Source organism: Scardinius erythrophthalmus, assembly GCF_964197995.2.
Source record: "Scardinius erythrophthalmus genome assembly, chromosome: 1".
Classification (NCBI taxonomy): Eukaryota; Metazoa; Chordata; class Actinopteri; order Cypriniformes; family Leuciscidae; genus Scardinius; species Scardinius erythrophthalmus.
In genome coordinates this window covers 48,917,848-48,930,910 of record NC_138221.1, presented here as the reverse complement: position 1 = coordinate 48,930,910, position 13,063 = coordinate 48,917,848, and the positions used below count along the sequence as shown (strand labels likewise).

General features: G+C 38.1%; 1 protein-coding gene across 1 annotated transcript in view; it reads left to right on the top strand.

Moving 5' to 3' along the window:
* Positions 1–4,239: 4,239 nt before the first annotated feature.
* The window catches only part of grin2aa (glutamate receptor, ionotropic, N-methyl D-aspartate 2A, a), a gene marked incomplete at both ends in the record, with an annotated part of 151,994 nt that continues 143,170 nt past the window's right edge, over positions 4,240–13,063 (top strand). The window contains one exon of the mRNA XM_081359890.1: positions 4,240–4,644. Coding sequence (XP_081216016.1) covers positions 4,240–4,644 — 405 coding nt within the window. The remainder of the gene's footprint in view (positions 4,645–13,063) is intronic.

The following is a 13,063-nucleotide window of genomic DNA, read 5'->3' as shown; positions in this document are numbered from 1 at the left end:
ACAGTAGATAGTATGAAGCTGAAATACAAAACCTTCAGGGAAAACCCAGAGCTGCAGTTTGAGCGTGAACATTGCTTGATATATATAATGTCCAGGAAATAAGGGCCAGTATTATGGCTGAATGGAATGGATCAAAATAGAAGGGGTGCTTGGTTGCTCACATTTTGTGTGTGTGTGTGTGTGTGTGTGTGTGTTTGACATGTAGAGCTAAAATAGAAGCGTTTGCAGATGTGTTAAAAAACTACATTACCTAAGAACTTCACAGGCAGGAGGAGCGTGTTCTCCTCTGAGATGTAAGGGCATAGCCATGTTCTGCACCTGCTGCTAATAAGTAAATCATGTTTATTGCGATTGCAGAAAATGAGAAAATGGCCATGTCCTTCTGTACGAGAGGATAATGGGAGTTGGGGGCTGAGTCTGACTGTGTAGCAAGTGTTCTGGCTCTGATCTTCCATGAGCTCGAGCTTGAGTCCTTCCCACAGGATCTGGTGACATCACACAGAGAGCTTTCCTATGAGTCATGCCTGTGTTTTGAATGCGTAGTTTGAATATACCATAGCTCATGTCACGTTTACTGAAATGATTCAGAGGGGGTTATGATGCTAAAATAGAGAGGTAACATGTCATCATGTGGTGCTGTTTGGGTGCGTTTCTTGAATGGAGCATCCGAGAATCAAGAAATATATTTGACAGCTATGTAAATATCAGCTATCACTATTAATCAAGAATATTTTTTTCCCTCCAGGCTACTTATATTTAGAAACTACATTAAAGGCTTAGTTCACTTCAAATGAAAAATTCTGTCATCATTTACTCACCCTCAAGTTGTTCCAAACCTGTATGAGTTTATTTCTTCTGTTGAACACAAAGGAAGATATTTTGAAGAATGTTGGTAACCAGTTAGTTGATGTACCTTATTGACTTCAATAGTAGGAACAAAAAAATACTATGGAAGTCAATGGGGTATCAACTGTCTGGTTACTGACATTCTTCAAAATCTATTTGTATGTTGTAATTGTAAAGAAAAGGCAAAGTATACAGTAAAAACCTGTTATTTTCGTAATCAGCTGTTCATTAGGGTGTTTTATGTTCATGTTGTTTATTAGTTAATTTAGTTTGACCATCCCTGAATACCTGCAACATTGTCACTGTTTTTATTCATGTTATTTTTACCTATTTAACACGATGTCTGATTTATGCACCAGAAAACACGAGAGGACAAGCGCATAAGTGCGTGTTGAGGGTATATAACGAGCTGAGATAAAACGCTCGAGGTTCCCTCATCTCATCGAAAAGTATTGAACGACTAATGTACTGTAGAAACGCATGGAATCGAGCATGTAGCTTAAAGGACGGTCAGATGAGTAGCCTATAATGTAAGATGTGTGTGAGAGCAGCATCTGCACTGATGATCCCCTGATGTGTCCGAGCAGCGATCGCTCGCTCACTGTACATTGGGAATGATGAGCTCAGTGGTTTCCGCAGTGAAGTTTGGCTCTGGAATTTCAAACGCACGTACGTCACCGAGAGGCAATCCCTCACCGAAACGATTCAGATCACTGAAAAAGCAGAAGAATCACGCCGCGACAGGTTAAAGCTCGACAAACAGAACCAAGGCTAGTCCGCAACAAAGTATTGGCAAGTTTATGAACATTTTGTTTATTATAACTTTTACGCTTATGTACGTTAGCTACGACAAGTGACGGTTGGAATGACATTTAACCGTTCGGATGTTTGAGACCCCATGACCACCTGACGAGATTTGAAGACCGTTGCTCTGAAAACTGTTTTCTTCTTAGGGGGTGTCTTGCTTTAAAACAGGGTGTAATTCTCATTTTCACCTTAAGGATGTGTTACTGACGGCATCCCTCAGTTCCAGAGAGGCTGTGGGGAAAGAGGACTGTGTGGACTGTCCTGTGGTAGGCTACTGCTTGCAGATTCAATCCCAATTTCTTGCGGATTCAGTTACCAAAGTGCGAGTCTCGCGGTTCTATTCATCGACGAAGAGTCATGGATAATTCATAAACATGCAAACCACTGGATTAATTTCATTCACATGGTTCTGTGGTTGAACTTAAAGGAATCGTCGGTGGGAATAATTATCCATATTTCCAACCTGGCTGGTGAGAGGAGGAGGACTGTTGCAATGTCACCCCATTCAACATCTTTGGAGCTTTGTGGAAGAGGGATGCTGTGAGTATCACTGTTTTTCCCCTCTCTGTTTTCGTTAAAATTCGCGTGGTTCATTACGGTGTGGTGTCTAAAGGGCTATGGAGAATGAACATAAACGTTTTCAAATTCAGTCTCACCATTCAGTTACACTGATATGAATTTGATGCAGGAAGACGCGGCTTTTTCCTGCATCATTAGGGATGCGCGACACTAAAAATGGCATAAAATGAAGAAAGGGGGATTGGTTATTTTATATCGTTAGAATGTAGCTGGTTTTAACAGTATGTTGGATTTTATTGAGTTATGTTCAACAACACGCTCTTATTTTACCTGTAAGAAAACTCGTGTCACGATCATGTGAGCTTCCCTCAGGAGTGCGCTTCGGTCTTGCTGGATAAAACGAGGAAACTCGTTTACTAATGAACGAGAGAAAAAAAAAAATGACCAGAAAAAATACATTTGTCATTTGAAAAGGTTTTACATGATATAGGGCTTGTCTATGCTTCCTTTGATGTGTAACAGATGAATGCGGATTTTGGTCGAGTTGTTGATCCAACTTCGAATAACAGCCTACGTACTTTTCTTTTAAAACTGATTTTATTTTTTAATTGAGCATAGGGATTGGTCATTTCTTTTTCTCCTTCTTTTTTTGTCAAATAGTGGATATTATGAACCTTAGCTGCTTCTGTTGTAAAGTTGTGACGCGCATACTATACTTTCCCTTTGAATATGATGGTGTCCTATAGCGTACTGAAGTTCCAGCTGAGAACGCAAAAGGAGACGCGTCAATAGGGGGCGCACTTGCATAGTGGTCGTTTTGAGGAAATTAATGAGGAATCAAAAGAAATATTCATCTATATATATTCCCCATGTTAAGATCTCTGTCACGTTGTAAGAACACTGATATCGTATTTGCCTAAAATAACAAATCAGGTCAGTTTTTTATTCACGCAAACAGCAAAATCTACATAAATTAAGCCCCCCCCACCCTTCTCTAATTTATTACATTAAAGTAAAAGATTATATAAATGTTAAATGAAGGCCTAATTGTCATAAGACCTGGTTTCCAGTCATATTCATTAATGTTTGTCACATTGTTCATAATTATATTCCTCTAATGACCCCCCCCCCCCCCCCCCAGTATGTTTAGAGCATGAACACGGCAAATATTTGCTTATATAAAAACATGATGTGTTGGACAAAATGCCATGAATTAATTTACTACAGTAATCAAATATACAGAAACTTAAACAAGGATGTTGCTATATTTGCACATCTAGCCTATATTTAATAATTATTAAATCACTGTAAAGCTAAATTTAAGCGTCTAGTCTAAATATATAGCCTATATATATGCAAAAAATGCATCACATTTTAAGTCTTGGTCTCTTAAATTTCTGCTCAACTGCATTTAAACAAATCAACCATTCATGTTGCTCTACTGAATCCTTATCAGCCAAAACGAATAAATCTTGCTTGCTCATTAATTTATCTTTAATATTGATGATATAATGCATTATTCTTCATGAGAATTGCAAGCTTCAACAGCCGCTGCACCATATGTTGTTTCTCTGCAGTTTTATGCCTTGCTTTACAATGCATCTGTTTGCGTATACATGCTGGCCACGGTAGCGGAGGGCCTGTGAGCTTCCTCCGCTCAGTCAGTCCAAGACTTTTCATGTGATGATGTCAGCTCCGCTCTCTTCTGCCCTGCTTGCTGCTCAGATCCAGTGTCACATGTAATATTCATCATTTGCTCATTGCTAGTTATTCATTGCCTAATTCCAAAATGAGATTATAAAATCCTGCTGCACTCCTCGCCGTTGTTGTGTAACTCCACTGGATGCAATTGTGTGTATATATAGTTATCAAATAGGTATTGTTGGTAAAACTAAAGTATGTATTAAGCAGTGTTGCATAAGATTTAGATGTTGAGTCATTTTGTGCTTCTTCTTTAAGAAGAAACTCTTAGCAGTGTATTACATGGTATATTTTGTAAATCTCTGAATGCATTATATCAAAAACAGCCTCTGTTTTGTGTGTGTGTGTGTGTTTGTTCTGCAGGGAATGAAGTCGAGCACTATGGGGCTTTCCAGGTTGGTTCTTCTGACACTTCCAGCTCTCCTTACCCTCATCAGCGTCTCACATGCGGCAGAGAAAGTGCCCATACTGAACATTGCTGTGATCCTGGGTCAAACACGCTACATTTCCGATCGAGATATACGGGCTCTGTGGAGCAAAGATGATCCCATTGACGTCAACGTGGTGACCTTGCTGGTGAATGAAACAGATCCCAAAAGCATCATCACCCATGTGTGCGATCTCATGTCTGGGACTAAAATCCATGGAGTGGTGTTTGGGGACGGCACAGACCAGGAAGCCATCGCCCAGATTTTGGATTTTATTTCCTCTCAGACTTTGATACCCATCCTGGGGATCCATGGGGGCTCGTCCATGATCATGGCGGATAAGGTCAGTCTGTAGTGTGTCAAGCATCAGCTCACCTGGAGCAGGGTACATTATTGAATACTAAAGTGCTCTACTTTTCAAATTTGTTTAGTCAATATCTGGAGCGGAAGATGAGCTCGAAATATTATTGAGATCACAAAATGTGCACTCTTAATGTGGTTTGCTAATGACAATGCTGTAAAATAATATCATTAGTGCAACGTGCAGTCGTGCCTTAACTGTTCCTCTGACAAATTACAGTATGGAGATATTTCACAACATATGTTCCATCAAAAAATTCCACTAGAGTAATCACTTTACTGAATCCAATAACAAATGTCTCTTTATACTGAACCATCATAATTTCAATCACAGCTGTCACCATGCAACACTCAGAAAGAGGAAAAAAACAAAACTCGGATTTGAGATCAGTTTATGGTACAATTTAAGATGGTAAACCCAGAGAGATGATAATTTGCCACTCTGTTGACTTTGTTCCATTTCCATTACCGACCGCCACTAACTGCACATCTGAATTTCCACTCCCCAAAAATCCCATTGAAGATCTGCATTGAGTTTAGATAATAATCCTGTTTCTTATGAACACTCATTGCTGCATTTAAATGTGTTTACTCTCTTTTCATCTCGAGATGTCGCTATATCAAATGAAGCAACGTTTTGAAAGCTTATTCTCGGGAGACATTCTTCAGCGGTACATTAAGTCATTCTAAAGCACTCTGTGTTGATCCTTAAGGAGATAAATGTCGGGGCTGTTTTAACTCACAGGGACCTTTGTGTCTTCTTTTGCTGAATAATACATCACGTGCATAAATTTTAAACTGTATGTCACAAGGATGTGAGTATATACTACCAGGCAGTGACATGCAAATGTGAACTTTGCTTGGTTTACATACATCTATGTCATGGTAGCATTATGAAATCACTATATGCTACAGCTGTTCAAATGTGCTTTGTTATTAAAAGTTTGTGTGCATTTTTAATGCCCTAAAGGTTGCATTTTAGTGGCATGTCAAAGTGATAGTCATTTGATTCGATTCTGAGAACCGTTACTGGTAGCTCAAGGCTTTTTCATTCTTCAGGAGACAAGAAAGCATACATGTGGTAATTAATGTTGGGCCACCGGGCAAGTCTTTCTTCATTTAGTGCACAAACAGCAGGATTTGAACCCAATAAACACAGTGATCATTGGCATGTGTCAGGGGATCCTTTGTTTTATATCTAATGTGCTTCCTCCCACTGAATGCGGCCAATGCACAGTCATGTTCACGGCTAGTTACGGCCAAAGATCAACTGACTGTCTTATTGACGTTTTTAGGTTGCTTTTCCCATATATCTCCAGCCTGATGCAATTGATTTAAGACACATGATTGTCATTTAATATACGCAGGTGATAGCCATTAACATGCAATTTAGTTCTTTCTCTCTTTCATCACTGACAGGGAAATGCAGTGATCTGTCTTGCCAGTGTGGATATATACATTCTGAAGTTCTTATCCATTTATATACCCCTAATAGATCTCAATAGATTCATAATATGCACACTATGGCTCAAACTAAAGCCTCTGCTATCTTTGAGCTTGTTAGATTCTTTCCGGTGATTCGACACATTCAGAGGTAGTCGTAAATGCATGTGTCCACATTGCATTTGTAATGTACAGACTAATCTGATGCAGAGTTCTAAAACAAGAGTTTTACATGGGTAGTTGTGTGTGGCTTTTACAGAACTATTTTGATATGGCTGATGTCAACTGTGCTGTTTGTGCTTTGAACATACGAATCATTACGTCTGTACAGAGCAAACACCATTAATCTTATTGTGGCCTCATTTACGGCATGTAGAGAGTTGTTCATGGATATGGTGTTTAAGGAGTCTGCTGATCATGACGTTCTCTTTTGGTCGAGATCCGACCCACCAATAGCCTTCAAGTGCTGGCAATTTAAAGGCTTTAGTTTGAAGGAAGGGCCTTGTCACCCCTGAGAGGTGTGTAATGCATGTGAGAGCATACCACATTGACACAAAAATTAGCCCAGGACCTATCTTAGAAATTCAGCTAATACAGGAGTCATCCACATTTAGAGTTATCAAAACTCGATACTGAAATTTTAGGAATCGAGAGAGAAATCACCTCTAATTGCCCATTGTGCTCACGCGCTCATCGAATATGTCTGTGTGATTGGCTACAATGATCAGTGCTTCAGAAACATGTTGTAAATATACATCAATGACGCTCCTCGCCGAGCGCTTACACAGATACAGACGGGAGCGCTGATAGACGCCTGCTAAAAACACTTCCGTGTGCTCTCAAATGCCTCTGTGCATTGATCATTGTAGCCAATCACAGACATATCCGATGAGCGCATTTACGAATTCGCTCAATAGCGCTCAAAGCGTCACAATTTTAACATTTTAAAAGCTTAAGTCAGTACTTTTTGACAACTCTATCCTGAAGCATAATTGTTAGTTTTACTTCTGTCCCATTTCTCATTGCCTAGAGAAAACTGGCTTATCTTATCCGCCTCTTGGGCATAATCCTCTAGACAACGTACTATTTGCAAGCTGACACAAAGTAAATAGTTGGTAAACTTTTTAATAGCAGTGGCCTCTGGTTTTGTGGTCAATGTTTGTTCTGTTTAAAAGTTTGGCGTCAGGAAGATTTTTAATGTTTTTAAAGAAGTCTCCTATGCTCACCAACATCAAGGCTGCATTTATTTGATCAAAAATACAATAAAAAACAATAAAGTTGTGAAATATTATTTACAATTTAAAACGACTGTTTTCTATTTTAATATATTTTAAAATGTAATTTATTCCTAATGCAATTTATTTATTTAGTAGCCTTTACTCCAGTCTTCAGTGTCATATTATGATCCTTCAGAAATCATTCTAAAACGATGATTTGGTGCTCAAGAAACATTTCTTATAATTGTCAATGTTGAAAACAGTCGTGCTGCTTAATATTTTATTGGAAAGCGTAATAATTGTTTTTCAGGATTTTCTAATGAATAGAAAGTTTAAAGCATAGCAAAAAGCATTTATTTATAATATCAATATTTCGTAACATTATATTTCTGTACTATTATTTTTGATCATTTTAATGCATCCTCATTGAAGAAAAAAATAAATTTCTTTAAAATAAATTTACTTACCATAAAACTTTTTCACGGTTTGTGTAAACATAAACATTACTGCTATACATGGTGTTTGCAAAAATATAGATTTTGTCAGAGTATATGACTGTGACAATCAATGGAGAACTGTAACATTCAGCTACAATCCCTTATAATACTTTTGAGTTCTGAATTGGGTCCCGTAAGTCATATCCATTGAGCGCTTTATGTTATTTATACGCTGATTCATTAACAAAGGCATGCTGTGAACAAGCACAGCACTTATGCTTACTGTTCACTAATAATAAGAGAGCATTTATGAACATGTGAATTATGAAATGTAATTAACTCACTGCCATCTTACAACTAATAACCTGCTGTTGCTTTAGATGAGGGAACAACCACAGGGTGGAGATTTTAAATTATATTATTAATTAACTACAATGAGGCCATTGTGATGTCACAGCATTTTCTCAAAACTGCCATATTGCTGACCGCAAAAGTGGTATCAATCCCTCCAAAGAGATGCCTTTGTCTATCCTCATTGTGTCCATACATGTTCTCTGCTTATCTAGCCTCATGTGCACAATTTGCAGGTGTGTCCAGCGAAACGCCCTAGTTGTATTCATTCGAAAGGATTCTGAGCCATGCTTCTGAACAAAATAATTGCGCTATTGTAGAGCAACACAGCAGAGATTGCAAATATCTTCTCAAATTCGAATGTCCTGATCCCCTGAGCATCATCAAATATTCTTCGCAGCCATATTACCACACGACTAGCCTTGAGGGACAAGCTGAAATGGCACAGTTGTAGATGTGACACCTCTTATGTGCTCTAAACCTCACACAGATGTTTGATGTTCAACACATTGTCTCTAGCTGTTACCTCAGAGGGGTTAAACATGGACACCTATTATCATTCTTCAGCAGCATCCGGGAGATGGTGGCTTGCACACGGGGTGCACTGCAGAACTCATCAGATCACAGCACATGTCCACTGGACAAGCGTTACAACACTCTCTTGATTATAGTTGTGCTTTCTTGTGTGCCTGGCTCCCGTGGACAGGACAGCAAGAAAAAAGAATTTAATTAGCTATTACTGCTATTTCCAAGGCAATAAGGCTTTGCGCAGCGGTGCTGGAGAGTAATGATGAAAGGAAGCACTTTCCCTCAGGAAAATCACAAATGAGATCACTTTAAAATCTCAATGGTTTCTCCTAGACTGAAATTATATGAAGAGTGAATGGAGACTTTAGCTACGCCTGATCACTTAAGGATACACTCCAGTGTCACAAGAGATGTCTCACATTGGGTCTTGTTTACTAATAATTTCAAAAGTTAATTATAACTAAAGTTTTGTGTCACATAACTAACCACACATTAAAGAAACATTTCTTATTATTATCTGTTAAAATAAAACACTTGTGCTGCTTAATATTTTTGTGGATTCTTTGATGAATAGACAGTTAAAATAAAAACAGCATTTATTTGAAATAGAAATCTTTGTAACATTAAATGTCTTTACTGCCACTTTTGATCAATTTAATGCACCCTTGCTAAATAAAAGTATTAGCCTAATTTAAATATAAATAATTGACTAAAAGAGTAATTTTAAGTATAAAAGCATAATGTTGAATTCTTTAACAAATGATCACACACAGGTTTTACGCACAAATACAATGATTTTTCATCAAATTCTTGCAAATGTAAATGTCTGAGATATGCAAATGGCCATTACGTATATTTCTTCATTCTTACAGTATCTCAACAGAATACTGAAATCTACAGAGCTTGTGCTGTTTATGGTCTGTTTATGTAAGGTCAGTGTAAGGTCAAAAACAAGGATGACACATTTTCATTTATTCCCTCCTGGAAGCATAAACAGTTGTTATTTGGAACAGTTGTACTAATATAATATTTGAGAAATAGAGCTGTTGTCACTGAGTGTCACATACTGCTCTGACACACACAGGTTAAAGATATAAACGCAGCTTTATTAGGGTAATCCACAATCATAGTCCAAAATACAGGTGAAGGGTCAAAACCACAGGGCAAACAATCCAAACAATAGCAGGGCAGAAAACACAGGCAAACTGGGAAATCCAGGAAACCAGGCTGAGAGTCAGGACCATTACACAGGAAAAGAAAGAGCCCTCAGAAATGCAGCGATGACACAAACAAGACTTCACAAAAAAAAAAAAAAGAAAAAAGAGTGAAAACATAGGGCTTATATAGGCAGGACTTAACAAGTTAATGGAAAAACAGCTGAACCAAATCACAACATAATGGCAAATCACAAAAGTCAAGGCAATGGGTTATGGAATTTAAAGTTCTTGATGAGATCGCCCATGAAGTCGCAGTAGTGCCCTCTGGAGATTATGGGCACTCCAGCTGGTGGATGTGACACTGGGGAATGGCATGCTGCTAATGTTACTTAAAGGTGTGTATTTTTTTTTTCCAGTATTAAATGCAAAATTTAATAGCCTACCTATTATGCAAAATTAATTTTTATATTGTTTTTTAACATAATTATATGTCCGCAGGGGAGCAGCAGCTTATTTGCTTTTAAAGATACATGCACGAAAACAGCATGTTTTTGCTACAACTCAAAAATGGGCATTTACAACATGGTATAATAAATTATCTGTGGGGCATTTTAAGCTGAAACTTCACAGACACATTCTGGGGACACCTAAGAATCTTGCATTTACAAGATTACATCTTGTAAAAAGGGGCATAATAGGTCCGCTTTAAAATACTTCCTCATTTCTCAGCAAGATGCAGAGCCAGCTGATAGTAAGTGATTTGTGGGTTTATGCAGCAACATTGGCTCAACCAATTGCATGCGATTTGGGGCGGGACAGTCTGTTTGTCGAACTAATGGCAGATTGGGCCTGTTTAAAAAAATAAATTGTTATTAAAAACTAGTCATTATCTTGGCAGATTTGTGTGGTTATGCTAGAGCTTTCATTATGGTTTCTGTTTCAAGAAAGTCTATTGATTGATACAAGGTAGGAGCAACCAATTTTGCTGCAGTCCTGGATTCCCAAGCAGCTGCAAGCTGCACTCTGTGCTGGAAATGTGCCATTGACCCCTGGAAACGCTGCGGTTCAGATTTGCTGATGTCACTATTAATGAAGGATGATATGAAGACAAGGTAGTTTGCACCGAAGCAGTATAGGGTCACAGGTTAGCCATCTGTTGTTTAATTCGTTAAATGCTACAAATTATTTACTATCAATTATGAGGTAAATGAAGCCTCTGACATTTATTAGACAACAAAGGTCTAGCTGAGAGATTGACCCCACAGCTATATGCTCTCTTATGTAAAGACAAATCCATTGGAGGGTGTAATCACACATTGGGCCACTTGCTAACAGCGGACCTTAACAGCCAAACTGTAATCTTATGTAAGGCAGGCTGAAAGTACAGGGCGAGCTTGAAAATAACAATGATTTCATTGCATTATGAAACTTGGCTCATTAATTAAAGACAGGTCAGTGCAGTTGTGAAGGGTGAAGCATGAGGCAGATGTTTTTCTGGCTTCTGCAGTGCTCTTGTTTGGCCTGGTTAAGGGCACGCAATGTTAATTTGATTGTTTTACTCTCTCACTGTAACAGTACAGGGCTTTACACAGTATATAACCATTGTGGTTACATTATACAGTAAATGCCTGATTATTTCATCCAGAAATGAAAATTCTGTCATCATTTACTTGCCATGTCATTCCAAATGTGACTTTCTTTCTTTGAAGTGAACACAGTATGAGAAAATTTAAATGATTGTACTGTTTACTCCTTCCATACAATTAATGTAAACTTGGTTTTTCAAGCTTCAAAAAACATGCAAAAGTATTAACATATATAAATATAGAATAATATATATATATATATATATATATATTGTCCAACATCAATCTACACTCCATACACCATAATGACAAAGCAAAAACAGATCTGTGATAACTGCAAATTTATAAAAAAAAAAAAAAAACTGAATAATTACATTGCATAAGTATACCCATTTCTGGGACACTTCAAATTTAGCTCAGGAGCATTCCAATTTGGCTTGTAGATGTTACTACACTTTAAGTGGAGTTAACCTGTGGCAAATTCAGTTGAATGGGTATGATTTGAAAAGGCACACACCTCTCAATAAAAAGTCTAACAGCTGTGGTCAAAGGAACAGCATGTAGAGCTCAGATACAGGATTGTATCAAGACACAGATCAAGGGAAGACTACAAAACAAAAATCTGCTGCATTTAAGGTTGACAGAAGCATGTAGCCTCCATAATCCATAATGGAAGAAGTTTGGAACAATTAGGACTCTTCCTAGAGCTGGTCTTCTAGCCAAACTGAGCAATGGATGGAGAAGGGCCTTGGTTAGAGTGATGACCAAGAATGGTGGTGGTGGTCACTCTGGTTGATCATATATGGTGATGGGAGAAATGTACAGAAGGACAAACATCACTGCAACACTCCACCGATCGGGGCTTTATGGCAGAGTGGCCAGACTCAAGCCTCTCCTGTCAGTCAACATGTGTTTGCATAGCATGGCACAGCCTGTTCTGCAAGACATCATACGTCATCAGCACATTTCACGTTCGCTGTGCAGACAGAGCAAGAATGGCAAGCAAACAATCTAACTTTCCTTCTGAACCGACAACAAGTGGCAAGTATCTACATTTTAGGTTTGATAGTACAGTTCTATGTACCGCTGACTGTGCCCTATGCAGATAATTCAGTGAGATTTGACTGTGTTGCCGCTATGTCCTGAAATCCCATATGAATACATTTAAAATAGTACAGTGCATTCTTTCCTTTATGTCGACAGGTCAACTTCTGAACTGGATTCATTTCACATTTACGTATGCAAGCAAGTGCTTCTGTTTCTCCTCTCACTGTAATATAAAGTTTTCTCACTGGTGAATGACACATGATGTAATCCAATAACGTTGTCTCTGGTCGTCTCGCTTCTGGTCTGTGCACGTTCATGTGTTTTGGAGGAGGTGTGGCTTTGGACGGCGATTTGGACATGCTTTCAATGCTAGCAGGCTAAAGTTATCATTTCCCAGATCACCCATTGTACCTAAAGGGTAGAAATACATGCAATCTACTTATTTCAGTGTTTCCTTTTTAATAAATTTACAAAATTGTCACAGATCAATTTTTTTCTTTTCTGTCATTATGGTGTATGGAGTGTAGATTTTATGTGAAAAAAGTTATTTAAAGTAGTTTAACGTAAGGCAGCAACATAACAAGATGAAAAAAATTAAGGGGTTTCATACCCCATATATCTCTGATTCACTGACAG